Here is a 27,620-nt window from a genome sequence, read left to right on the forward strand (position 1 = left end):
TGTAGGCATATGGAGCAGTGTTTGCTAAAATGCATGATTAGATGATTAGTCGGACTGCTGAAAACCTTACACAGGAAGTAAGGATTTGAGGCTCCCTCCCTTGCAACGGGGTTTCAGAGATAAAGTGTTCAGTCATAACATGGGAAACCTTTTTGTCTAGTGCTACCAACATTGCATTCTTCCATGCAGAAGCCCTTCTGGTATTTCTCAGGCACCAGAGGGCACAGTTCCATCAACAGACTCAACCAGAAGCAAGGATTCAGCACTCCATCCTCCCGTTCATCCCCACTGGCAACGGCCGGCGCAGGACACAGGCATTCCCAAAACGGCTCCTGCAGGACATGCTACGCTACAGAAGGAGCATTTCCAATGTCAACAAAGTGAACAGGACTTCTGTTTTGCAAGTGGATGTGTTGCACCCTCACACATCCTTTTAATACAGCAGTCTTCAAAATGACTACCTCAAAGCTTCACTTTAAATGGCACTGAAAATCTGTTTACACTGTGCCCTTTCATAGTTAAGGTGACTAAAGTAAGTCTCTCTATAAAGAGCAGATGTAAGAAAGCAGTCAAGAGAAGAAGGGGGCAAAGAAGAACCCACACCATTAGCTGTCTGGTATTTATTACTTTTTAATACAGAGAAGTCACAACAAAATATTCTCTACCAACACACGCAAATGATATCATAACCAATTATAATTTCATCAACATTCATTTGCTATGTACATATTCTTCCATCTGCAAAAGTGCAATCCAAGAATGTCTCAACAAGAAACTTTTATGGACAAGTATATTTTTGAGGGGTTTTCTCACCAGTGACCTTAACAACAACATTTGTCCTCAGTTACCTGGTACAGCAAAATAAAGAGTAAATGGGGGGTGGGGGTGTGGGGTGGAGAAAAAAGAAAAAAAAAGAAAAAAGAAAAAAGAGAGAAACTGGGTTAGATGCCTCCCTTGTAGGAATATTGCCCATTTTTGCAGCTAAATTAATTATGAATACTCTGCTCACTACTGGAGAAGTTAATGCAAATAGACTATAGGATAGTCTATGGGCTGGCTACAGAACACTGTAGTTGTAATAACTCCGCAGCATTAGACAGAACAAGAATCTCAGGTTGTTCACCTTGGTAAATGTCAAATTACACATCAGCATGTAAAAGATGTCCATTGTATTAGTTATGGTTATCAAAATTTACTTTTAAACATCCTACTGATGGATGAATTCATTTTTACACATCCAAAATATGAAGAGTCTAAATACAAGCCTCTCCTATGGAAAGGAGTTAACTACTGGAAAGAAAAGCATTTGCACATGCAACTCCTATTACCATCACAAGGAGTATCGTGCACTTAAGGACAGTAAAATGAACCTCTAAATCCAGAGGATTGTATTCTCATTTACAAAACATATTTCAGGCACAATTTAATCTGACCACAGGCCAGATTAGAACACACAGAATCAGAAAACTGAAAGGTAATGAAGAATAAACTTTAGCCAAGCAAGTAAAGCAAGCAGCTCCCTAGCTAGGGAAATCATTTCCCTTTTGATACGTTTCAAAGCTCATGACTACTTCCAATGCATGATTGATCGTCAAGACAGAAAGCAAAGTAACTGCGGTCTAGTTTAACCTCTGAAGTAGCCATTAGGTCCCAAAGAAGTCACCTCTGCCCTTCTACTTACGCAAAGCCCAGCTGAAACTCTCCTGGCCAAAGGGTGAGCCTGACTGCTTGACAGGGATCTGATGCATGGTACAGAAAATACCACATTTTGCAGTAACCCAAGACCAGTTTTCAGTACCAGCAAGAAGCAGGGAAAGCATTCTCTACAAATTAGGGACAATTTACTTTGGAGTGAATGTTCACAGGAATCTTTCTGTAGCCCAGCTGGTTTCCATCAAGGATCACTTTTACAGTGCTACAAGTGCTGCTAGTCTCCAGTTGAGAGATGTGTTTTGCAAGAAAATAGGCATCTCCTCAAGCAATACATAAGACTCACTTAACAGCAGAACTAGAAAGAAAAGCTGATGGAGAACTGAATTGTTTTCTTGGATATATTTGAACGTAACTCCTTGTCACTGTTAAGACTGTAAATAAGCTTCCCCCTTCCCATTTTCTCAGTCTGCTACATTCTTGGTTTTGACTTGAATATACTGTACCACCTTTCATAAACTTGTGTTTTTAAAGTTGGCCAAATTCCTTTTCTCCATGTCTACTCATTCTTGATTGTCATACATACATGTCTGGAGAGGCATCTAAGTACTTAGAGAACAGAAGTATAAATTAAGCTACTCTAAGGAAAGCAAATGAACAAGTCTTTAGAAGGACTCCAGATCCCACTTCTCCCCTCCCATGTGCGCTGTACGGTGAGTGACAGCTCCCCTCGCCAAGTGCATGATAAGCAGGTACACAGCACCATGTAGCTTATGTGGGAATTAACACCCTAGACTCAGGGCATGAGTGACGGCCACTCAAGTCCAAACACTACAGTAACAGACGTATCCTTTAATTTTTCTCATTATAGGACCTTTGTCTTTGCTGTGTGATTTCCAGCTGCTGGAACAGCCTAGCCGTTGTCTGTCTGGTCTGGTTCTCACGGTACTGCCAAGCAATGCAACTCCAAACCTTGTTAGCCACCCTAACTCCATCAAGTTGCTCAACACATCATCAAAACTGAAGGGCTCATCCTCCCTAAGGAGTTAATTCAAATTATAATTTGATTTTTCTCCGTAAGGGAAGCCTACACTGCACAGCTAACCAGGTTTTATCTGCTAGACACCTTCCTCCAGCTCAGGCAGGCCTAGGGCGGCGCCTGCTCCTATGGGCAATGGTTACAGCGCTGGTCCCCCTGCAACTGGGCTTCGTGTAACTTGGTTTGTGGTAGCCATGCCAGGACAGTGTTAGAAGTCTCTCAAAGTTCTTCCCATAACACTCCTTGAAAAGGAAACAGGCTTTATCAAAACTGTCACAAACAGGGAACAACTGCACAAAACCCCAAGGATGTGCTCCAGACCCAAAACCAAGCCCAGGTGCGATGACAGAAGGAGGGGAGCATCAGTGATAAAAGCTACACCACAGCCTGCTGACACCGTTGTTCGGACCAGCAGCAGATCACCAGTGTAACTGTATGAGACAGATAGTCCAGATGTGAAAACCATTAACGTGAGCTGCCTGGCTTCTAAGGACATTACCACTCCAGTCAGCAAGTCACCTGTGCCACAGAAGCCCTCTGTGCAGCTTGAGTATTTCTCAAAGTGTGGCTAATGCTAAAAGTAGCTAATTCTGCAGTGAAGACAGTCAGGAAATAAAATTGTGAACTTGGCATTTTTATGGACAAAGAAATATGGATATTCAGTTCCAGTTCTATGTGCACATTAATTTCTTATTCATACTCATAATTCTCAGTCCAGCATATGAAACAGTTTTTTGGCTTCTGACTTTTTGTTTTCTTTCCCAGGGTGGCAGAGTATCAGGACCATTTTCAAGATCATGATTTCAACAGATAAACTTGTAAAAGATTCTAATTTGGAAAAACAAAAAAACTTCAGAAGAAACAAATACCTCATACACAGAAACAAAACCCACATCTGTTGAGTGGACAAACACTCCATAAATAAATTATGGAGAAAAGCAAAAAAACCAAACCTCCCCTAAATCTCAACTGGCTTGAGAAACTAAGCAAAAGATTAATGATCTATTTTAAAATTTTTATTTAAGGAAGGGAGAACTGGGAACCAAGAATCAACAACTGCAGGGTCCACAGGGCCAAGCCCTCTGATACAAATTCACTGCCTAATCCATAGTCTATTATGTACAGCACAGAGGCATGTAGAAAGTAAATATGCTAAAAGTTTGCTTTCTTAAATGTCTTTAGACTTTAAAAAACTTCTTTAAATTAAAGTTTTTAGATCCTGGGCTTAATGCAATTTTGAAAGACAAAGGTGCAGCAATTAATTGTTTTAAAAAGTGATGCCATGTTTCATACTCAGTACCTCTCAGCTCTTACAGGTCTGATGGTCCAGATCCCTCTTCGTGGTCCTCCCTCCACACCAGTCACACCAGTCCGCAGTAGGCAGCAAAGCCTCAGCCCCACCAGACACATACAAACACATCCCCATTCAGCTCAGCCTGTTCCTTCTGCAAAATGTCTGTGAAGAAAATACCTTTAAATAAAGCATTTTAAGATCTCCGGCTTGTTTTGGTATGAACAGATGACCCGGCTGGGTGCACAACAGCCCCGGTGGAAGCAGCACTATCGCCGTACGGTCCGCCAGTGAGCGCAATGCACAGCAAACACACACGGCAGGAAGACGCTATGCCAAAAAAACCCTCACTCATTTCAAGACTGCATTTTCTGGCATACATTTACATTCACTTGTCACGATACCTTAGTTTACCCCGCCTTGGGAAATCTGAAAGCAAGGCTGCTGAGGTGACTGGTGCGTGGGGCCAGCTCCTGTGCCCGTGGGAACTGATGCAAAAGGCTGAATGGATTAAACAGTAACAGGACAGTTTCTTTCCAAGGGGTTCCCATTTCCACCATGCTGGAGGGACAACAACCCTACACAATTACCCATTTCCCAATTGGACATATTCCTCTGTCCTGTGTGTCTCCCCACCTTTCTTATAAACTGCATTACAATTATACAAGAAATAAAACCGAATCATTTTTAGCTGAACCTTACCCCACACTCGGGATATATTCAAAGGCCATTAAATTGGCTCGCCTCCAACCTTCACAGAGAACTTGTCAGGAGGATTCCGTTTTTAACAACATGTATATATACATATTAATATGTACACAGACAAAGAAGCTGCTCTTTCAGTTAGAAAAGAAATTAAATTTCATCACAGAATGAATCCTATAAAAAGATATGTATTAAAGTTGAAATACCCATAAAATAGCTATTACTAAAGCAAAGCTTTCGTCAATAAGCCTCCAAAACTTTAAATGAAGAAAATGGCTTCACGAAGTGGTAGTCTAGATTTCCACAGTGAGGACACTGCTGGACGTTGCTGTATTCAGAGAAATACTGCATGCCAATCCGTACATCTATTACTGGTTTCCCACAGTGCTTACAGTTCAGTCGAGCCTGTAAAAAACATAGAAACAAACAAAAACACCCTTTTGAAATAACCAAACTCGCCTCTGCAAAAGCAGGTGCCACATTGCAGCCCCCTGCCCTGCCCTCCCAGCAGGAGAAGGGGTAAGTCAGGGAACTGGCAGTGATGGGATCTGCTAGTGAGGACATTCCTCACCTGGGCTGGTAACTCGCAGGCATACACGATGTTTTTCCCATGAAATACCACCACCAAGTTCTGAAGAGTAGGTTGCCTCCCACTCTGACTGACAGGAGGCAGAGGATTTCAGAGTTTATATACGCAATTTATTGTTTTGTGTTGCTTAATCGCTGAACAGATTCCTCAATCCCCAGCACAAGGAGTGCCGTCTCAGAAAATCATTAGTGAAGCCCCAAAGCGAAGAGAGAAATTCTACATTTTCGCCATGCAATTCAACCATTTAGGTTGATCTTTGAACATGATCTGTCTATGAAATATATCAGCGTTTTAATCTTTTGGCTTAACAAACGTATAAATCGATCTACTTTGTCAGCATGGCATGGTATTGCATCAGTTTAATTGCCTATTTAAACATTTATAATACATATCAGGTTATACAAACCAAACACCACTTCAAGCACACAAACTATTCTAAAAAACCCAACTGACAAAGGACCAGCATCAACTGGGTGGATATAAGAAATAATTAAAGGTAAAGTGTAAGAACAGACAGAGCTATTAATGTTCAGCAGCAACAAAAAACAGTAAGTCTTCAGAAAAAATCTAGCTGAGCAACCCAGCCCACTGGATTTAAAGAATGCAACTGGTGGTGTGAAAGCTCAGTAGGGCGTTTGAAATACTCAGGAGAAGTAGAAGGGATTTGAGATCATAAAGGAGTTTAAGAGCAAAGGTGGCAAATGAGCAGCGAGTGTGTGACCTGTACCACAGCTTAACCTCACTGCCCAATATGCTAATGAAAGCCTCAGCTCTTCACTGAAAAGAACAGTTATTTTCTTTGCCAAGCTGGATTAAAGGAATTTTCCTGGGACAGGGATGGCAAAAAATTATTGAAGTACTATTACTGTCGAGACGACTCAAACAAACCACCAGCTCCACAGGCATCTTCTCTGCTTGAAAAGTAGAATTTCTAAGTAATAACAGCCTAGTAGGGTTTGGATTTGTATGATTTTCTTAACCAAAGTGGCGTTTCCTCCTTGCCACTGTCCAGCACATCAGCTAGATGCTAGTAATCTGACAGTGGCTGCAGTTCATTATCCTACATGCACATTTGTGATGGATTATTAAATATTTTGAAATTAAGTATGAAATTATTCAAAATAAAATTAGCAAGGCAATTTAGAGTTAAATTACATACCATATTTAAATGTCATTCCTCTGTATGCACAGAATCATCTGTAACAATCATGGTGAAACAATAATGCGTATTATCTGGCAATCACAGTCACTGGCAGCTAATGATTTCATACTCAGTTCTATTACTTACCATGTACTGTCACACTGTCCATTAATCATATAATTAAGGATCTTGTATAATGAGACCTTAATTCTTGTCTTGTACGTTCTACGGAAGCAATTCAAATTTAAATTTGCTGGCTTTTACAGAGCTAGCAAGTCAGCATCAGTGTTTTATCTTTAAAAGTCCCCATTTTTTAGAAAAAATTACAATCTGAAGAGGCTCTAAATTTGGAGGTAATATCTCTGTCTTTAGTCGTAATTGTTACCAACGTCACTTTAACCATCAGCAGCAACACCACTTGTCTTTTGAGCAACATATTTTGGTAAATATGTTTAATTTAAAATAAAATGGCATTTCACATATTGACAAAACTGTATTTTAGATTGCTCTTAAGCATGCACATTACCATGAACTGATCACACTTTGAATGAGTGCATCTCTGTGATGCTCACATCCTAACCCAGTAACAACAAATGCGTGTTCGAAGGCAACAGCCCGCTCCTGAGCATCCCAAGCAGACCACTGAGCCATTCCCAGACGAATGCTTTTTCCATGGCTGTCTAACCCCATCTGCACAACTAAAGTACTCTGCCCATCACATGGACAATTCTCTTGGATGCTGATGATCCTGCTGCATCAGGCACATGTCTGCTCTGGAGTAACCCCAGGCCTTGGATACATCTCACCCAATGTAAAGCTCAGGTGAACATTTAATGAAAACTATGCTGCTTCAGGCCGTGGTGGAGTACCACCACCAGAGCCAGTCACAGCAAAGGTTAAGGAGAGCTGGGTAATCTCCAAGCACAAAGACACTTTAGCCCTTTCTGTTCCCTTGGCTTTTTTTGCTTCAATTATCTTACAACAAAACACAATTCAAGCACTAAAAGAAACTTGAATACATGAAACATCTGCTCAAAATGTGCAGTTGTTATTAAAATACTACTGGACTTATATCTGATGTCAAACATACTTGCTAGTGACCATCAGATTTAATCGGGAATGCATTTAAAAGGGCTTTATTTTAAAACATAGGTATTAACCACTGATCATTGCACTGGCTTTTGTCTAGCAATAGGCCACTCCGCCTCATAAGTTAAGACAAAGGGACAGGGAATCAGTCAGCTTTCTTGTATTGCGCTCATAGGTACAGGCTGGAAAAGAAAGATGGAAGAAGGGCAGGGAAAAGAGATACTCAAAGCTTGGCTTTATGTATCATCAGTTGGAATTTCACCTTATGAGTCTTATTTACATATGGTACTAACCTGACAACAGGGAGATGCTGCCAGAATATCGTAGGTATACATAGTTCCCAGCTGATGCCAGCTTCCATCCCATCGGGACTTGCACTTAATGCAGATAATTTTGTGAACCCCTTCTAAGCAGTCTACACAAACAGCATAGAGGTGCATAAGCCTTCCTGTGGACAGGAAAGACATTTCTTAAGGAGACTAGAACAGAAGATTAAAACAGACATTTCCTGCAACGCGTTATCTGCCCTTTAGTGATACAAATCACACCTTATAATTATTTTTGTTTGTTTTTAAAAAAGCTGAGTGATAAAGTAAAAAAATGTTTCCCTACAGGAAATACACAAGGCTTGACTGAAGCTATTTTCCATGGATGCAAAACTTAGGAATTAGTCATCATCCTGCCCACTCTCCCTTCCTTGATTTGCTGGTAGACTTTAGCAAATTATTTTGTAAAAGGAGATGCTGAAGCTCCATGAAGAGATGCCAGGTTAACCTGTATGAGCAGCTGCAGTGTTTCCAAAACCAAGATTGTGCCCTAGCTTCATCCCCACCTGACAGAAGAAGTGGAGAAGTGTTGAAGTTTATTAGCAATCCGGGTACAGATTCATTTAACAACTTGCCAAAATCTTCCAGCAAAGAGGGAACTAAAACCTAATATTCCTCATGGAAACAAGCAACAGGCAGAAGAGCAATTTTCTTTCATGTACTTTTTCCTGACAGTTTGTTGACAGTATGTTTAAAAACATTATATATGACACATACCCGGACTTTAACATGCCATTCAGAACTACAAATCTATCAAGCTCTATCACGACCTTAGGCTCTGTATGCACAAGGACTTTCAAAACCTGAATTATATTGACTTCCATAAAAATAAGTGGCTCAGACTTGAAAATGAAATATTTTCTTCACATAAATGTGACTAAACTCAACAATGCAAAATCCAAGATGCAAATTTCACACAAAATGAAAAGCCCTACACAAATTACAAAGATCTGGCATCTAGATTGTGCCCCATTTGTAGTGAGCGAATTGATTTGTAGTTTGTCAGCTATTAGAAGTGGGCTGACACAGAGTACTAATTCTGTAATATACCATACTTTTCACTGCTATGTAAGACAAAGTTAAGCAGTAGTGCAGTTATGGACCAGCTACAAAACAGGACTGCATATAATATGTGTTTATTTCTGATTTCAATTTGTGCTTTTTAGCATCGAAGTACTGAAACATCACAACCTGTAATTTAATCAACACACACATCTCGTGACTCTTCTAGATGAAAGTGAATAAAATATTAACTATTCGTGATTAGTCCATACCAGACACTTTCAAAATCAACAGTTGGGGGTTTAACTTGTTTTGGTTTTTAAGCAAACTGTTTTAGAAAAATGAGATTCTTCTTAAAATATATACAAAATATTTTTGCTAGTATGAGCAGGTAAAGATTAAGTTATTCCACATTGTCATGTCTGGCCCTAGAAAATGTGATGAGACTAAAGTGCAAATACAATAAACTCTGTTCCTAAAGGGAACACTCAAGATTGGAGACGTTCAAATAAGTCCACGCACAGAAGTTTTGTGTTGTGCACAAAGATAAAATAATTTTCCCCATCTAAAGTTCTGCACTGTTCCCACACATTAAAATACTGCACTCTTCTACTGCTTAATTTTCAGGATCCTTGTTATACAGGAAACGAGGCATCTGATATCTTAAACATGCCTGAAATAAAAGAAGTAATTTTCTGTTCTGAAGAGAAAATAACACCTTGGAACAGCATCGTGTAAGCTTAATTTCATTTGAAAGAGTACTTCTGATAATAAACCATTTTACCCAGGACAAGGAGGTAAAAAAATTAACAATTAATTATTCATGGCATCTTGTCTGAGCAAGTTTTTCAGATGTATTATCCAATGGGTAAGGAACACTTAATTGAAAAAAAAAATAAAATCACAGTTTCATTCTTAGTGGCAAATGTTAACAAGTGATGAGTTTCACTATTACTAAACCAGCTATTAGTACCGATAAAATCACAAGCGCACTGTGCCTCCCCACCAAAGCCAATAAGCGCTGTTCTCCCACATAGGTATATTCTGTTTATCCTGGAGCTTTTTTCACTTGTGTATTTGCCTATCACTTTTTCTGCTTAAAGTACATTAGGCAAGACAGAAACAATAATGTTAGCATGAATACAGTTTAGTGACTTAGTGCCATGATTTAAGGAAAAGAAAAAAAATAAATACAAAGTTTGTTGAGCAAAGGAATGTTACATAACACATATTATGACCATGCATGGGATATAACATATAATTTTATTGAAAGGAGGTAAACTTAAATGTCAAAATACCTCTTGTTAATGCCTTCCCAACACACTTTTCAACATAGAATTATATGTTTTTGAACACCAAATTAGAAATACTTTCTCAGACTTCTATTAGCCACGCTGGCTGCCAGCAGGCTGCAGGACAGGCATGTTTTGCTGTGTATCACTCTGATCACTCAGTTTGGGGCACAGCTTTCAGAAAGGGCTCACCCTAGCCCACATCCATTTGTTTCTCTAGGAGGAGAAAAGCAATATACGCCTTGGTCTGAACTCAGCTCAGAGCTGGGTCATGATCAGGATGCAGTCCAAACAGGTGGGAGTTTGGAAATAAGTCTAAAACCCTTGCTACACCACTGCTACTTCAATCTACCGTACTAAAAGCTTACTTTTACTACATCCAACCTCTCAGGCTGGTGTTAACATAGGCCAGACTACAGCCCCTTCTGTATAAAAATAAATAAATAAATAGTTTGCTGTGAACAAAACTGACATTCTCTAGTCTGAAAGCAGATGAGAGGCACCTCACCCCACCTGTGGTACAAATATAACTTTCACCCATGCTGCAGTACAGCATGCTTAAATTTAAAAGGTTATTTAAAAGATTGATGCATATCTTGGAGTAAAGCTCACAACAGATCAATCAGCACACGCATACTGCAGAACAGATTGGCTGGAAAACCTTGCCATGGTCTACCTAGAAACCAGATGAGAAATCTCTTAGTTGTAAACCCAAACACAAGGCATGGATCTTCCTATATGGCATTTGCTTTTTGTAATTCCTCGTAAGTGTTTCAATCTGCTCCACATGATCAATTTGGACGTGACTTCAAGCTTTACAGAACTGCTTAAAAATGCAGAATTAGGATGAAAATCTATAATGGGAGGGACAGGGCACAGAAGGTAGTTCCATCATTTAATGAAACCTAGCATGACTGACAGACAACCTGTACCTTGAAGGTGACAGGGAACATCATATTCAATCTCATCATGTCTCGATGGGCTAAGGAACAGGGTCCCGTCCACCAGCGGAAACTGTTCAAACACTGGCAGCGCCCTATGGCATAGCGCACAGTTTACAACGTTCCTGTGGCTGGCACTAAGAGCAGCAAGGATGAACTTCCGAAGGTCCTCCCCTTGGCCCACCTGGGCATCGTCTTCCATCCGCACGTGGAAAGTATTCAATTTATGCCTGGGGATGTGAGTAAGCAGCTCAGATAGATCAAGCCTTCTCAAAAACTGCACAGGGGCATCGAAGTGTCCTGATCTATGTGCTTGCAAGCCAGCTGCCCCATAATCAAAATGCGCGTTCCTGAACATGCCTCCACTAGCCATGTTCTTCTTATGGGGCTCCAGGTGAATGGCGTTCTTCAAAAACTCTCCTAAGTATCGTGAGGAACGAGGGCCGCTGAAATGTGTGGGGGCAAGAATAGAGTAGCCAGTGGGTGGAGACTGGCCAGGAGAGACACAAGGTGAACGCACGGTGTAGCTGCCACCCATGACACCCTTCTCCTGGGAATTCTGCCTGTCCATTGAGTGCCTTCGCTGGAGGTCATTACTCAAGCCTTTCTGCGGCTTGTTGGCCAGCCTGCCTTTTTTGGCCTCCTCTGCTGACTCTGCCATTGACCTTCCCATACTCTTCTCCAACACTGATTTTTTCTTCTTATCATCCTGCATCCGCTTCACCTGGTACCAGTCAGTGTCCTTCTTCAAATGACCCTGCCCACACCGACAGGAGCAAAAGCGAAAAGCCAGGTCATATCCCTTCTTTGTCCACATGTTTTGGCGACACTGCTTTTCGTTCCAGCTCCTGGCTCTGCCAATGCAATTGAACTGGACAAGAATGCTGCTTTCCCACTCATAGAAGCACTGAAGGTGCATCCAAGTGCTGTATGGACAATGCTCGTTGTTGCATATAACCTTCTGGTAGTCATCCTTCTCCAGGTCCACTGGCCTTCCAAAGCTACAGATCAGTGGAGTAGCACAAGGGGCTTCTGTGGAAGATAAAATGGATACATTAATAACTTAATGGCCCGCTAATTGCAATACTTCTTTAAATACTGTGCCAAATAGGCAGGTAAGCTATTACTCATGATCTGTATCATTGAAGGGCCCACAAGCACTAGAACTCTGGGTCAAGGCAAAAAGCAGCCTTTGCCAAAAAAAGTTAAGTACATGAAAGGAGATACGGAAATGAAAGAATAAAGAAACAAAATGACATTACAGTTTGTTTAATATTCAAAGTCAAAGCACCTCAGAAGCATCAGCCCTCCTCAAGGGTTTGCGGATACTGTTGCAAGGCCTTAAGAAGTAAGGAGAAAGCTTTGTGGATGCTTCTGGAGGGCTGCTTTGAAGCCTGAGGGGCAACATGGGGGGAATACACAGAGATGTTTGTTTGAAAAATAAGTAGGCTATAGAGCCTGGCTTTGCAATCACAGAGAGAGGCAGGAGTTGATCTTTTCTTTGGGACTGAGCAAGAGACAACAGCTAGGGAGAAAAGAAGGAAGCAGAGGCCTTTGAAAAGCAAGACAAACAGCTTATGTTCCTATTACAGAAAGAAGGGCTGTCATTACATTGCTGAGGCAAACGTAGACTATACCACCATCACCGACCTCCTGGATAGCTAAATTTCACAAACCAGTTTTGCAACACAGGTTAAAAAAACCGAACGCCACATGGTCTTTTTATCAGCAAAGTAGCAGCCTTTGCTATATCCTTGAGCAAAGAACAGTTTATTTCAATTCTCTCCCTGAAACATCAACTTCTACACAAAAATGCTCTACAAAAAGTATTCTGCATTTATGGACCAATATCACCTCCCTCACCAAAGTACCACAGAGCACATACGACTCATGTTTCTGGCTGCTCAGTTGCAGCTGGGAGGCACAGAAAGGACAGGAAATTTTCAGCTGCAGTTTCTATTGGATCTTAAGAGTTTCTAATCATGAAGTTTTTAGATGCTTACTCAAGTATTACAAATGTTTCTCCTCTGTATTTCTGACTTCCTACTTCCTCCACTTCACCAAAAAACACTGCTCCAACAGGGCTGGCAGGCTGCCTTTTAACCTCTGCACTGCTGTACCCAAATACTAGCAGGCTTCTTCAGGGTCCTCCATGGTCAAGTCCTGTCTCATTCCACATGAAACAGAGCAAATGGTCCCCTGCAGTTCCCCAGTCTCAGCCAGGGGTCCAGGACTTGCAAAAGAAGTACACCAAGCCTTGTGGAGAGAGACTGCCATGATGCAGGGTCGGTTTTTTTTTTTCTTAGAACTTCAAATTTCTATCTTATAAGCACGGAAAAAACCACCACTCGATTGCATTGCTTTTAATCCCATTCTTGTCGCTACTAGCACAAATAATACAACATCATTTGCGGTGGGACGATAGGTCTAACACTGCTACATTTACTTTTACTCAAGACTCTCAGTAACAGGCACACTACCTATCACCACCTGTCCTACAGCAGTAATAGACCAGATGCTTTACAACAACAGACCTTTGCCATGCTAGTGGTTTTGCCTCTTCCCAACAAGTTTTTGTTAAAAGGCTATAAACAAACCACTGGACAAAACCTTCAAGGTTATCTTCAGTAAATTCAAGATTACGGTAGCTCTTAAGACTTACTCATCCAGAAGAGCCGGGCACAAAGAGCATGAGAAGATTTTCCTGAGCCATTCCCTGGAAAATGCCACAACCTTCACCTCATTTCTCTGCCTCTGTTTCTACGCCAGAAGCAGCACAGTTGCAAGGAGAATTTTCTGCAATACCTTTCCTTCAGGGACTGGCCTACAAATGGCAAGCAAAGCACATTCCCAAAAACTTCCTCTTAAATCAAACAAAAGCCTATTTCATTTCAAAATATGGACTTGTTCAGTCATTAAAAGCAAATTACCAAATTGGGGAGAACAGAGGTAAGAGAAGCTTTCCCTAGAGACTCTTTGGAGAGCTCCTTCTATACATGTGACACCTATATTCTTACTAGCTGTCTCCGAAAAGTCTCTGAAAAGCCCGCTAAGAACATGCAGGTTTTGAGATGTCTTTGAGAAGCATTAATTTCACTGGCTACCGATGACTAATTTCTCTCCACGTTTTTCACTGTGTATTATTGAGCATAACATTGCTGGCCAAGAGCAAAAAACTTACCTGCTCTGAAACAAAATCTGTCAGTTTACCAGTTCAGAGAGTTCCCCCACCCATTCTCCCAGATTTCAATTCCAGTCACACTATGCCACACCAAGCATCTCTACAAAGTTTTTTTTTTATTGTCAATTATTCTTTCATCATATTTAGGGTCTGAAAGTATAGTCTGCAATTATAGCATCCTTATCCAATTTATCTCAGAGAAGTCAGTTAAACTGAAACCATTAAAGACAAACCATCAAAAGTCAGATGTGCAGCAAGATACCAGAGGTACCGATACAAACAGTTCTCACTTACGCATTTCCTTTATTCATCTATTTTGGTACATATTCCTTTCCACCACTGCCAGGAGGCAGGAAGAAAGAACATGCCAAAAATCCACTTATGCTCCCCCTGTGTTTCAGAGTGTAAATGTTCTAGCAGTCACAGGTATAATTATAGCTGACAGCCGAGAAAGTTACTATACAGACAAGTCTAGAGATCTCCGCTTTAGAACAAAGACTCTACACTTGTTCCTCCACACTGTTAACCGACTGAGTAAGAAAAGTGTTTCCTTGATTAACCTTTGAACATGTTTTTTGGTTTGGATGCAAAAAAATCTGATCTCTAGCCCCCTGAGAAGTTTACAGCCCCTTAATTATGTGGACAAAAAATGAAATTGATAAATAAGTGGCTGAAATACAGAAAAAAATACCACAGCCTGTGTACTCCACAGAGCTTGTCTACAATTGATACTGATCATGTATTGGGTGTCTCAAGGCTTTTGTAAAGGTGACTTTCCATAGATTTTCCCCCTTTTTCCTGGTTGGTCAATGGAAGGACTAGGGAATGGGATCTTCTCCAGCGTCTCCTCAAGAACTTATAGATATTAGATTACCTGGGAAGCATCCTACACAGTGTAACTATGAGCAAGAAAAAGCTTCAAGTTTTGGACAGAGACACCTTTTTCAGCACTCAAATTAACTACATGACTACAAACTTTTCAGACATTCCCTCATCTGATCTTCTACCTACTCGGTGCGAATTGGCTGGTCACACAATCACCGTAGCAAAAGCAGGTCTAGGGCAGCTGGAAGAAAGCAGCAGAGTGAACAAGAGCCTTCCCCCATGCAAGGCTCCACTGAATCGTTGAATGGTGTCACTGGGATTGTTTTGGAAAACACTGTTGCTAAGAGGAGAAGCTGGTCCCTACTCATCTGACATTTCACTACTGTCATTGTAGTAGCACAGGGAATACTCTAGAAAACCCACAGGTATCTCTGCCACGTGGCCATGCCCACAGAAAGGTTAATCCCATGCCAGTCAAAACACCAGCTTTCAATGACACAGGTTTGTTATCAGCGAAGTCTGCTGATGTGGAGAAGGCCTTGATAAAAACTGCAGTATTTCCACAACAGAAACTGAAGAGCCCATCAAGGCTAACGCAAGTTGTCTCACTAGAAACTTCTGCCGCTTCTGTAGTGTTGTTGTACTTTAACCCCAGCCGGCAGCAAAGCACCACGCAGCCATCCGCCACCCCCACTTGGGGTGGGCAGGAGAATCAGGAAAAGGTTTACAACTCATAGGTTGAGATAAAAACAATTTAACTATTGAAATAAAACATAAAATCGTAATAATAACAACAACAACTGTAATAAGGAGAGGAATAAAACCCAAAAGGAAAAAACCACCAAGTAATGCACAACACAACTGCTCACCACCTGCTGACTGATGCCCAGCCAGTCCCTGAGCAGCCATCGGTAGGCCCCAGCCAACTCCTCCCCAATTACATATGGAACATGATGTCCCATGGTATGGAATATCCCTTTGGCTAGTTTGGGCCAGCTCTCCTGGCTGTGTCCTGCCCCATTTCTTGTGTCACTCCAGCCCTCTCACTGGCAAGGGCCGAGAAACTGAAAAGTCCTTGGCTTGGCATAAGGATTACCCAGCAACAACTGAAATCATCAGTGTGTTATCAACACTATCTCATGCTAAATCCAAAACAGCATTGTACCAGCTACTGAAAACTAATTCTATCCCAGCCAAAACCAGGTCAATATCCTTGTATTTAACACAGCAGAAAACTCCACTACCTGAAAAGCACACAAAAACCTCAAGCCAACATTTGATTCTGCCCAATATTTCAAATTCCAGCAGGTCTATCCGTACAAGATAGACTGTGCAGGACTGAACATCCCTTGCAGACTTCTCTCCATTCCTGTCTCCTGCCAAACGTAATCATGCCACATGTTCCTACATAAAGAATAAATAAGAAATGGAAAACAAAGCTATTTTTTGTGCAACTTGCCCAGGTCACAGCAACATATATGCCTTAAGAGCAAAAGAGACAGCGTTCAGATCACTTAGTATGGGAGCCACATTAGCAAATGTGAAGAGCTCTTCCCATCAATTCAGACCCTTGGAAGTGCTCTGGGTTATTTAATCATCATTTTACAAATGAGACAAAACACTTATTACAGAATTACAAAACTTTAAAAATTTTTGTTATCAAGCCCTTCTATTTCCCATTAATTAGAAATGCATTTTGAGATTATTCTTCACAAATTCAGAGCTAGAATCATCACCTTAATGTCTTCATGGTAACAGTACAATGATTACTGTCAAGAAAGACAATAAAGGGGAGTAAATAGAAATTCACATGGCCAAAGTACCCATCCACACCTGCAGCCCCAAGCTGGTTTGTCACCTAAATATAATATCCTTCCAAGTAGCTAATAGCACGATGGATTTCTGGTTTCCACAGCCATGAAACTGAACTTCAGGAAAAATGAAAGATTACCAGGTATCACAGCAGCATACATGCTCCCAGCAGACCCTTCTAAAAGAATGCCTAAATGACCCTCTATTTTACCTCTCAGTTTCAAGATAGTTTTCACAGCCTAAGAGAACAAAACCAGGCAGCATGCAGTTTTCTGTGGCAGAACAGCTTCAACATTTAGACCAAGTGCACGGCTGTAACAGACAAGCTGCCAGGTTGCAACTACAATTGCACACTGCTTCTTTCAAAAAGTTGTGTTTCCACAGAAAGAATAAATGTCTTTTCATATTCCACTGTAGCAATTTTGATCAGCAATTCTGAAAAAAGTGGCAAGGGGTAGCACATGTCCTCTAAAACAGAAATAACATACAACATTCCCAACAAATGTTCATTTAAGCAAAGATAGCTCATGGTTTAAACAAGATTATGTTTTATGTCTGATGGACTACCATAAAATTAACCATTCTTTCAAAAACAAGACCATGACAGAAGACTGCAAGGAAGCTGGTTTGGGTGTGCAGCTTTTTCTCAGTTTTTCCATTCAGTTTACAAACATCAATAAAAGCCAGGAATATAAACAGACAGCTGAGACGAATTTCCTTCAACAAAAAACCAGTTTCTACCTTTCAATAAAAAAGAAAGAGGGTCTATGAAGACTACCCTTCCCGTTTCATGACCCAGATGAAAGCAGCAGAACAACAGCTGCCTGAGGAACTTCCCTCTGGTGAAGTAAATGGAGGAGAATGTTGTTTACTTCTGTTTACACACCCATCATAAAACCAAAGATGCACCCAGCAAGCCAAATGCAATGACTCCGTGGCTTCAGTTTCATGACTGCTCTCATTTGTTCCAAGTCCTCAATGCAGATGCCTAAAGCAAAATTTGCTCTTCCCCTGCCACATTCCCACATTATCCATTGTGTTAAGCACCAGTTTTTCAGTCAGTGGACAGAAACAGATAATTATTTCCTGTACTCATCAGCGTAGGTTTCAGCTTGCCACACAGACTTGCAAACACTGGTAAAGCTCAAGGGAGGTGTTAAACATGTGAGGCTGGGGGCAGAGGAGAGAGAAGCATGGCAGCTGTTGGAAAAGGCAGCTCTACTGTCATCTTAAAACAACGGCAGGCGACAGTAGGTTGCTATGGATGCGGAAAAAGAAATTATCAAAGAAAAGGTAAGGGTTTGGCACTGCATTGGCTTGCAAGACACTTACTATGGCTTGATTTTGGTCTACTGTTACTCTAGCATCTCATAATCTATGCCAAGGACATTTCCTAGTGCATTACCTAGGCCAGAAAGGTACCTGTGGGACACATACTTTGCAAATTAAGCACTTTAACTTCTACCATGACTTTGCCATGAACAGTGCTCTCTTCACAACGCTACACAGCTCGGAATTGTTCACTCTGCCAGCTTGAACCAGAGCTGAGTCATTTCTGTGGAAGGCTACTCCCTACCAACCATCTGCATGAATCTTCTGAATTTCCTCTGCCATCAGCGTAGCTTTATTTTAATTGAAGTCATACAATATTATTGTGCTAATACTGTAATGCAGCTGTAGAAAATAAACCACCGCAACAACAACAAAACAGACTGAACAGAAAACTTGTATTAATTGTCCAATGTGTTTGCTTTGGTGAACCTTGGAATATAATCTAATATTCGAAAGATTACCAAGACATGACAAAATGGTATTGCCATATGCATAACTGGTTAAACAGTACAAATAATACAGCAATACAGAAATGATCAGCCACCTTCCTCAGAGCCTGAATGCAGCAAGAAGAATGCAATGGGAAAAAAATGTTTCACTAGTGGATCCAAAAGGCAGGCTTGGATCTCCAGCGCAGCAACAACAAGCAACAGCCGACAAACAGTATGAGAAGACTTTCAAAACAGCTCCACTCATAACTTATATTGATAACACTCACTTGACAATGACGGATGTCTCTCCCAAAACTTCTTAAGCAATCTTTGCAGACTGATCAAGATGAAAGTTTCCAGCCGTTCTCCAGAAGGGAGGGGAGAAAACAAGACAGCAACTAGACCAGTAAGCCACCTAAAACAGAGGCTTTCTTCTGCGTCATGAGACTCCCTTTTACATTCTTGGAAAGGGAAGCCAATGCTGGCAGTCCATCTTCAGTGAGCAATAGACAGAGCTCAGGCTGGTAGGACACCCAGTGCAGACCCACCTGAATCACCCTCTGAGAGCCACTGACTCCAGACAATGCCTCATCACAATGGAAGCCTAGCTGATAGCTTTCCACATGTAAGCACCTACCTACTGACACTTAGATACTGATCTGGAGCTCAATCCCACCGCAGGACCAAGTAGTTGCAGTCAGTATTTACGCTTAGAAGGGACTTGAGAACAAAGCCGTAAGCAGCCCAGCTCTCCTTGGCATGCTAACCCCGTGCGCAAGATGTCACTATTAGGTGAGCAGTCAGATGAAGTCATCACCTTCCTCTAGAAAAGATTTCAGGTAATTTGGAGCTGCTAAACCCGAGTTCACCTGGGAATTCAGATGATGGGACTCCTGGAGGGCTCAGTAGGTGCTAGAACCATCTCCATGCACTCCACTTTGGCTGACTTCACGCTTGGCCTCCAAGGGAGTCTCTTCACAAAAAAAACCACCAGAAGACCAGAAAGGCCTAGTAACTACACAGCAGTGGGAATGTGCCAGGGAAATCGTGAAAGCTTAACTCACACCTGCCACATTACCACCTTCTAACTTACAGCACAGTCGGAGCTCGCGCCTGTTTATGAAACCAGCAATTAGCATGTGATACAAAGTCACACCTGTGGCTCTTATTCAACCACCCACTCCCAGCTCAGCCATCACCTTACCAAAGTCAGTCAGAAAGTCAAAAGTAAAACAGCATAAACTAAGAAGGACAGGCGCCTGCATGCGCACAATAGTTTTGTGGTTTGCTTACACAGCCATCTGTGCTCCAGGCTGGACCAACTGCCTACGCCGCTGAAACCCATCATGAGAATTCACACGGTCCTGCAGAAGTCACTATAATCTGTACAGTTATTTAGCCAGCTTCTTTTCATTTAATACCTGCCATCCAAACACAGAGAACAACTCAACCACCAGCTCTGGCTTTCACTTAGGATGTACAGACCCTCTCTGCATAGGAGAAATCTTGTCCTGGCTTGTGCTGTGATACCCTCAACCCAGCTGAAAATGTCACCAGTTCACCATACAAAGGAGAACAGGCCTGAGCTCCACCTGTATCAGCATGAAGACAACTAATGCCAATGCACTTCTGATACTCCCGTGTGAATTCCGAGTTGGCTTAACCAGGTCAGGCAGTAACTGGTCCTCCAAGCCACAAGCAATCACGCCAGGGCCAGGAAGAGTCCTTGCACTCCTCAGCACAGGGTGGATTTTTCTGGTGACCTCTACCACGGTGATGTAGAAATTAGTGACTATCTCAATACCGGTGGGCATTAACGTGTTTTGAACACTGGCTGTTGCTTTGTCTGCACATGAGTCATCCTCACAGAAAAGCATTTCCACAATTAAATTCTCTCCCTGTAGCTTTCCAATAGCTTTTAATACCCTGAAATGTTACAGAAAAGTAACCGTGGTGCCTCAAGAAACAGACATCCTGACAACTAAACCAGACTCTAATGTCCATGCCCGGCAAGTTTTCAGCAGCAAGTTCCAACTCCTGCTGGGAATAAAGAGGTAACTGTGGCAAGCAGTAGATGCCCTAATACCCGGCACAGATGTAAACACCGCAGGCTGGACTTGACCAGATGAAGAGCCAGCTAGCCACCAGATCCAGTCCAAAAGCACAAGAAGGGAAGAGAAAAAGGAGAAAAGGTTGAACCAAGTGGTATCAGCACCTCTTTTAGTTTGGGGTCTAGGGATGTTTGTGTCATTGGTCTATCCTTCCCAAGTTTCAATATGACAGACAGTATTTTTATTTCCCCTGCTAAAGGCTAAAGATGCTGGTAGAAGCTCAGTGGGAAAAGAGAGATGCAGTCACCCTAGCTGCAGTACCCAACATCTCTGCAAGATAGCAGCTCCTGACTGTGGAGCTGTCTGTTCAAATAGACATCTCCCTCACGATGCTGTGCTGGCTCCCAGCCCTGCCCGTGTGCCATCTCTGGCATCTGTGCAGTACACAGAGACCTCAACGTACACCGCTCCCAGAATGGGTATCAGTAGCCCAGAAGCAGCGATGGGGAGTGCCAGGCACAGTCGATAGCCAGGCTCCGACTGAAGCTATCTCCTCTCCCAGCAGGCATTCAAGACATGAACAACAGCAATATCCCTCTCAAGCCCTGGAAGGAGAACAGATAGGCTCTGCCATTGCAGGACAGACAGAGAAAAGAGATAAAGTGAACGCGTTCAAGATAAATGTCACTAAAGTCTACGGGGAAATTCCAGCGCTCCACTCAAAATCCCACAAGCTTTCAAAACGGAATTACCCACTCCAGTGACTAGATTACTCCTTCAAGAGGCCTCTTTGAAACGATCAGAATTTCTATCAAAACTATTTAAAGAAAGCCCATGCCCTACTAATGCTGTTGTAATTTAGACACCTTGAAGATTAGCTGGAGCATATTTTACCCTGAGCTGGATGCAAGTTTTACCACTGTTTTTTCCCTCACATATGCTGCAGGAAGAAAAGCAGAGAAGGATGGACGTCTGCCAGTCAACACGGTACTTCAACATCAAAGGATGTCTCAATATGCAAGGCTGTAAGCAAGGCTGAAGAAAACTTACAAATATCTCCAAAGACTAGAAATCATCCTGTCACTACTTGTTAGATCACTGGGCAGAAGGTACAGGATGAGTACAGACAAAATAAAGCAACCAGTTCAAAAACTGTATTTCCTCATATGAAACCTAACAAACATCAAGACTAGCCCTTACTCATGCAAGTGCCTCACTTGAGCAAATGACTAAGCACATGACCACAGAATGCCGTCAGGGCACTGATAACATTTTGATAGCAAGTAACTGTTAAAAAAAATATTAAATGGGTGTGTAGCTGCTTGCATGAAAGGATAGTATTTATAGTATTGAATAATACTATAGACATTACACCATTTGCAAAGATTTGCAGAACATGAATTGCATTTGCTACAAAAGCATGGAATTAGATAGTTTTAAAAATCGTCAAACTAACACGAAAGTCCTTTCAAACCCTATTCACATTGACAGAGACAGTGAAATTTGCATTCAATTGATTTCTGCAGTTAGAAGAACTCAATGGAATTATGAAGCAAAATGATTTTCCTTTAGAAAATTAATAGGTATTAAATTTTGTAGTCACTGTAACAGAATAGAAACTTAATTTTCCAGGTGGTCTCACTGGTATCAATGGGACTCCCTCAAGCTAAGTAAAAAGAAGGTGCCAATACTCAACATCACTAGAGTGCCAGACTGGAACTGGATGTTATATGCAGCAGGAAACATTTGACAGCAATTATTAATCCTTGCTTAAATACCACAGCAATTCATGCTCTAAAAATACATTTTTAAATTAAATATTGCACTGACGATTTTTCTGGCCCTCTTTAACTATCCCACCTCCAGAGTATAATCATTTTTTTTTTTCCAAATCTTAATTGCTGGCCAGTCACAGCTTTCAATACATTAGTCACTGTTGATTTTCTTCTTCATACATTGGTCCTACATTAGCATTTTTATTTGAAAGTAAATCACTCTTACATATTTGTGAAACCCAGGTGAAGAGTGGGCAAAAGCACAGCTGGCCATTTTAAATCCTGGTAACTACAGACAAGTTCAGAAGCTGCCACATGCGGTGGGCACTGCTCGCACAACCCCTCGGCTGCTATGGCAGGAACTCCACCCCTGGAAAACCATGCTTCAGTGTGGTTTATCAAAAGAATGTTTATCAATATGGTGATAGGTGCTTTATATATATAAATATACATATTATATAAATATAAACCTACAGCAACCACCTCCACCAGCTCCCCCACAGCTATTTTACTCCTGAAGGACTCTCATGCCCATAGATCCTGTACAAATCTGATCTCTGACAACACACCAACTCACCAGCTCTGCCACTTTTGCAGTTTATGCACTCACGTATGCCCAAGGGGAAGAAGTATGGTCTTAAAACAACTGGTCAATACACTGTAAGACAGTAATTTAAAGACAGCTATGCCGTATTTTTCTTACTCTAATTTATCTGGCTATAATGAACCCCACGTTAAAAGGGAAAACCACAGATAAGGAAAGCCAGCTTCTCCTTTTCTCTCATCTTAACACCAACACTGGAGAGATGAGAGTGACAACAACAAGGGGATGAAGCAGCAAGATGCTAAGATACTGACCATCAAGGGGAGGAAGAGGACTTCCGTCTACTGGACAATGAGACCAAGAATGGAAACAAGGCAAAGAAAATGGATGGAAGAAAGAATTTTAGGGTAAGAAGCAACTATATGTGCAGACCAGAGTGAGAAGTTTCTAGGATGAAGGGATAAAACAGCTGGAGCTGACAGTGTAAAAGTGCCTAGGCTCAGCGAGGCAGAAACAGAGAAGGAATTTGCCACTCAGAGCCCTGAGATCTGAAGTAAACCCTGTGGATTTTCCTCTTCCACTGCTCAGGGCAAAGTATTCACAAAATGCCTTGTCCCCTCACACTCCTCACAGATGAAGGTAACCAACTACTGCCATTGGGAATGCTGGTGATCAGTAAATGTAGAATCCCATGGAGCTGCTGGTATAATTTTACATGATGACAGCTCAGATTATGCAGTTTTCCAGCTAATTTTCTGCGCTACTTTTCTTAACCAAACTGCATAATTATTAGGAATATCATTCAACCACTCTGAAGACAGGGAATCTTAAGAAATGAGGCTTGCTGTGACACTGCATTTCAGTTTCCCTGTGCACTGCAATACCGTTAAATTAGTCCACCCACCCCACCCCACCCCATGATGTGTGCCTCATTCAATGCAGAAAATGGATGCACTTTAGTCAGGAAAGACTAATTTATCATGTATAGAATTCCTGCTTGGTCTGATGGGAGAGACAGGAAAGGAAGGCACAGCTACAGAATGTGAATCCTCCTTGTGGGCATCATCCCAATACCTGCTGAAAAGTTACAGTGCACGACAGAAAAACCATCACATCTGGTCAGTGGTTGCGCTCTCCACCCTAGGGGTCTAGAACCCTTCAATTGCAGTTTGAGCTCTGAACACGTAAGAATTAAACCACCACCAAAAAAAGCATAAACAGATGCCCTCTTGGGGCAGGGGAAAAATCACCCTACGTTTCTCAGTCATCATGCCAAAAACTGACTGACACTTTGAGGGAAAATTGTGCAGGGATTGAAGGTAAATCTGTTGAAATGTAAAAGGGAACAACATCTTTCCACTGTAAAAGGGTGCTATAACGACAGCTCTGTATTACATGGCACTGCTAGGCAGAGCTGCACAGAGAAGCCCAGAGGAAATAAAAAATTCTGTTTCATTACACTGTGTGGATGGGGGGAAGAAACAATATGTGGACCACATAATGAACTGTGAAGACTTCAAAAAAAATATCTGAACCACCATCCCTTCCCTGAGTGAATCAGGGTCCTGATGGGACCGCGTAATTAGTGTCTCACACTGACATCATGATGCAAAGCCAAGGTTTGCACAGACAATCTTAAATTTGCAATTATTGTATCTGCTGCTTTCATCTCTCCATAACTCTGTCTTGTCACATTAATGAAAGAAACCAGGTTATGCCATTATGATCATCTACCACTTTTCCAGGGTAAAGATGGGACAGTAGGAGAGCAAGAACACCAGACACACACAAATTATTCTAGAACAGCATATAGTGACAACACAGGAGAGGGGAGCGAGCCCAGGGATGAGGGACCCGCAGGACCAGTGGGCCTGGGCAGCACGAGTTGCAGCATGCAGCTGCATGCTGCAAAAGCAGCACAGCAAAGAGCTTCCCTGCACCCAGCACACTTAATCCGCAGCCCAGATAGTCTCCCATGAATAATCGAGAGTTGACTGTGTACAGCAGAACTGTATTAACCTCACAACTCACTGCAGCAGGCTGCGTCCTCCCTAAACTGCTTAGTGATCAAGTAACTGTAAGTGCATAGCCTCTTACAAATGCCTTGAGTCTAGTAATGGGAAACCTGCCTCCATGGCCCCGGCTGCACTACATAGCTTCATTTCAGATTCATCGGTTTTGAAGACTTGAGGGAATCCATTATCAACATCTAATCTTTTCCTTGCACATAAGAGCTGGATTCCCTGCTCAGCAGCACAACAGGAGCAGTTTCTCCTTTCATCTCCTGAACCAAAACTGTTGAAAGCTTTGGATTTATTGGCGAGAATACAATTTACAAAACTTCCAGCTCAGGACCATCTGATGGGCAGTAACCGATGTAAAATAAAGCTAGCAACCAGACCTACTCCTCTAGCCTTTATGATTATCTGAAATGAAAGACAGGACTAGAAGCAATGAACCTGTCAAGGCAAAGATCAGGTGTGCTGGCCCAGCACTTAGAGCAGACGTGGAAGGCAATGCTGTACCTCTGTTGGGTGGGGTGGGGGGGATCTGACAAAAGAGTCAAGGATGTTTCTGACCACTGAAGTCATTTGGAAGCAGGGAGAGAGACAATAAAGGAGCATCTCAGGTCAGCTCCCGGAAAGGCAGCCTCAACTTCCAAGGAAGCTGGCCAGCACTGAGGAAGCCTATGTACGGTACCCGGAACACACAGTCTTTGAGCTGAACACTGACAACCTGTCCAGCTAGCAAGCTGCACTGCTTCCAGTGCTCACTAGCATCACCTTCAGTGGCATCCGCACAAGGAACAACACTTCATTATTCCCGTGCAAAACAGCCACACCAGAAATGCACCTCTGCTTTCACTTGGACTTGTGTGAAAAAATTCGGGAACGTTGTTTCTCCCCACCTCAAAAACTAAACAAAATCCAACAGCGTCACACACCAGGACACTGCCTGCAAAGTGGATGTCGCATATCACTAATTGAAGTCATGATAAAAAGGCTCTAGAAATTCACTAACCCCTGCTAATCTTCCTTCTTCTTCCCCCTTGTTCAATCACTCAGAACAAATAGCCAAAAAAAAAAAAAAAAAAAAAAAAAAAGAGGAAACCAACCCAAAAGGAAATTCTAAGCATTCTCCATGATTCTCTGGAGTAAGTAGTATTCTTATAAAAGCAGCCTGGCAAAGACCTTGTGAGCTGAAGTGACTCGTAATTAATGGCTAATATTGTTAAGGAAAGTTTCCATTAAATAATACATGGGAATCAGACATCTTGAAAACCGAAGTACAATTCTTGGAACTACCTTTGGCAAACAGCAGCCAGGCAAAACTACTGCCACAAAGTATAAAAGCAGTTGTAGCTGCCCTCCCACTTTTTCCAAAGCATGGAGAGTAAAAAGCTCCAGTCCAACTTGGGAGGGGAAAAGAAGTCAAGCGCAGGGACCCCATGCCACAGTTTGCAAATCCAGCACCAGAGCCAAGATGTGGGGGTTCTCTGGCCTAGCAAAAGGTGTAATAAAATCCTAGCCTACCTTTAGATTTAGCCTGAAATATCATTATTAGCAAGACTATTTCCCAACACGGAGAGCAGTGCAAGTTTCTGTAAGAAACACCTCACCAAAATCGCTCCGAACCAAAATCCGACCGGCCAACCGAAGGCGGCATAAAATGGTTGATGGAAAGTGAGTACACCGCCCCGGCAAACCCAGCTGCTGTGAGCCGCCAGATAGCACGGACCGAGAAGTAAGACTCCATTTTTAATCGTGCCGAAATAAAGTCGGGGTTTTTCAACTAAGCACCGAAGGCGCCGGGACGCGGCCGCCGCCGGCGGGCGCTGCCCCCCGCCCCCCGCCGGGGATGCGCTCTGCCCCGCGGCCGCGCTCCCGCCCGGGCGGCGCCCCCCGCCTGCCCGCGGCCTCGGCGGCAGCACCGCCGCCGCGCAGGCCCGCGCCCTCGGGCGGGTCACCGGGCGGGGACACCCCGGAGAGCAGCCCCGCCGCGCATTTCGGGGGGACCCCGGCGGTGGTGGCGGCAGCATCCGCGCAAGGCCCCGGGCGGCGCCCGCCCTCTACCCTCCTCCTCCTCCCCCGGACCCGCCACCGCACCCGGGCACACGCCCGCGCACCCCGTCTCGCCGGGCGCTCCCCAGCCCCGCCGCGGCCCCCCGCGCCGCCCCCCCGCCCGCCGCTCGTCGCCTGCGCCACGGCGGGCCGCGGAAGGCGCTGGGGCCCGGGCCGCCGCTCACCGCTCTTGACGTCTCCGGGCGCCGCGCCGCCCGCGGCCGCCGCGCCGCCCGCTCCGCCGCCCGCCCCGCCGCCGCCGCCCGCCGCCGCCGCTCCGGCTCCGCCGCCCGCCGCGGCGCCGCCGCCCGCTCCCGCCGCGGCGCCGCCGCCCGCCGCCGCCCCGTTCTCCTGCTCGTCGCCGCTGCTGTTGGCGCGCTTGTTCTTTTTGCCCTTGCCGCCCTTCTGGTTCGGCATCGCGGGCCCGGCCGCCGCCGCGGCGGAGCGGGCGGCGGCGGCTGCGGAAGGCGCGGCCGCCGCTACCTCCGGCTCATGGCGGGGCCGCGGCGGCCGCGCTGCGCTGCGCCGCGCCCGCGGTGGGCG

At 43.3% G+C, this 27,620-nt stretch overlaps 1 protein-coding gene across 2 annotated transcripts; it reads right to left on the reverse strand.

Moving 5' to 3' along the window:
* Nucleotides 1-605: 605 nt before the first annotated feature.
* HECA (hdc homolog, cell cycle regulator) lies at nucleotides 606-27,620 on the reverse strand. 2 transcript variants are annotated; one of them, XR_008822496.1, is made up of 5 exons: nucleotides 27,263-27,620; nucleotides 11,057-12,097; nucleotides 7,798-7,952; nucleotides 3,990-5,090; nucleotides 606-848 (listed from the first exon to the last, which is right to left on the reverse strand). XR_008822496.1 is itself a non-coding variant. In XM_056342776.1 (4 exons), exons 1-4 carry the CDS (start codon nucleotides 27,492-27,494, stop codon nucleotides 4,926-4,928), a joined length of 1,593 nt encoding a protein of 530 aa, XP_056198751.1. In that variant the 5' UTR covers nucleotides 27,495-27,620; the 3' UTR covers nucleotides 606-4,925. The 2 variants fall into 2 exon arrangements, 1 of the variants encoding a protein (XP_056198751.1); XM_056342776.1 differs by having other exon boundaries at nucleotides 606-5,090.

The sequence above is a fragment of the Falco biarmicus genome, chromosome 6 (assembly GCF_023638135.1).
Source record: "Falco biarmicus isolate bFalBia1 chromosome 6, bFalBia1.pri, whole genome shotgun sequence".
In the NCBI taxonomy this organism is placed as follows: domain Eukaryota; kingdom Metazoa; phylum Chordata; class Aves; order Falconiformes; family Falconidae; genus Falco; species Falco biarmicus.

Bases quoted from the DNA above. Each gene is read 5' to 3' on its own strand.
- HECA (XM_056342776.1), bottom strand. From the start codon at position 27,494: ATGCCGAACCAGAAGGGCGGCAAGGGCAAAAAGAACAAGCGCGCCAAC. The intron at 12,098-27,262 runs GTGAGCGGCGGC...TATCTTCCACAG, and splicing joins GCCCGGAGACGTCAAGAGCG to AAGCCCCTTGTGCTACTCCA. The intron at 5,091-7,797 runs GTTAGTACCATA...TGTTTTTTACAG, and splicing joins CAGCATCTCCCTGTTGTCAG to GCTCGACTGAACTGTAAGCA.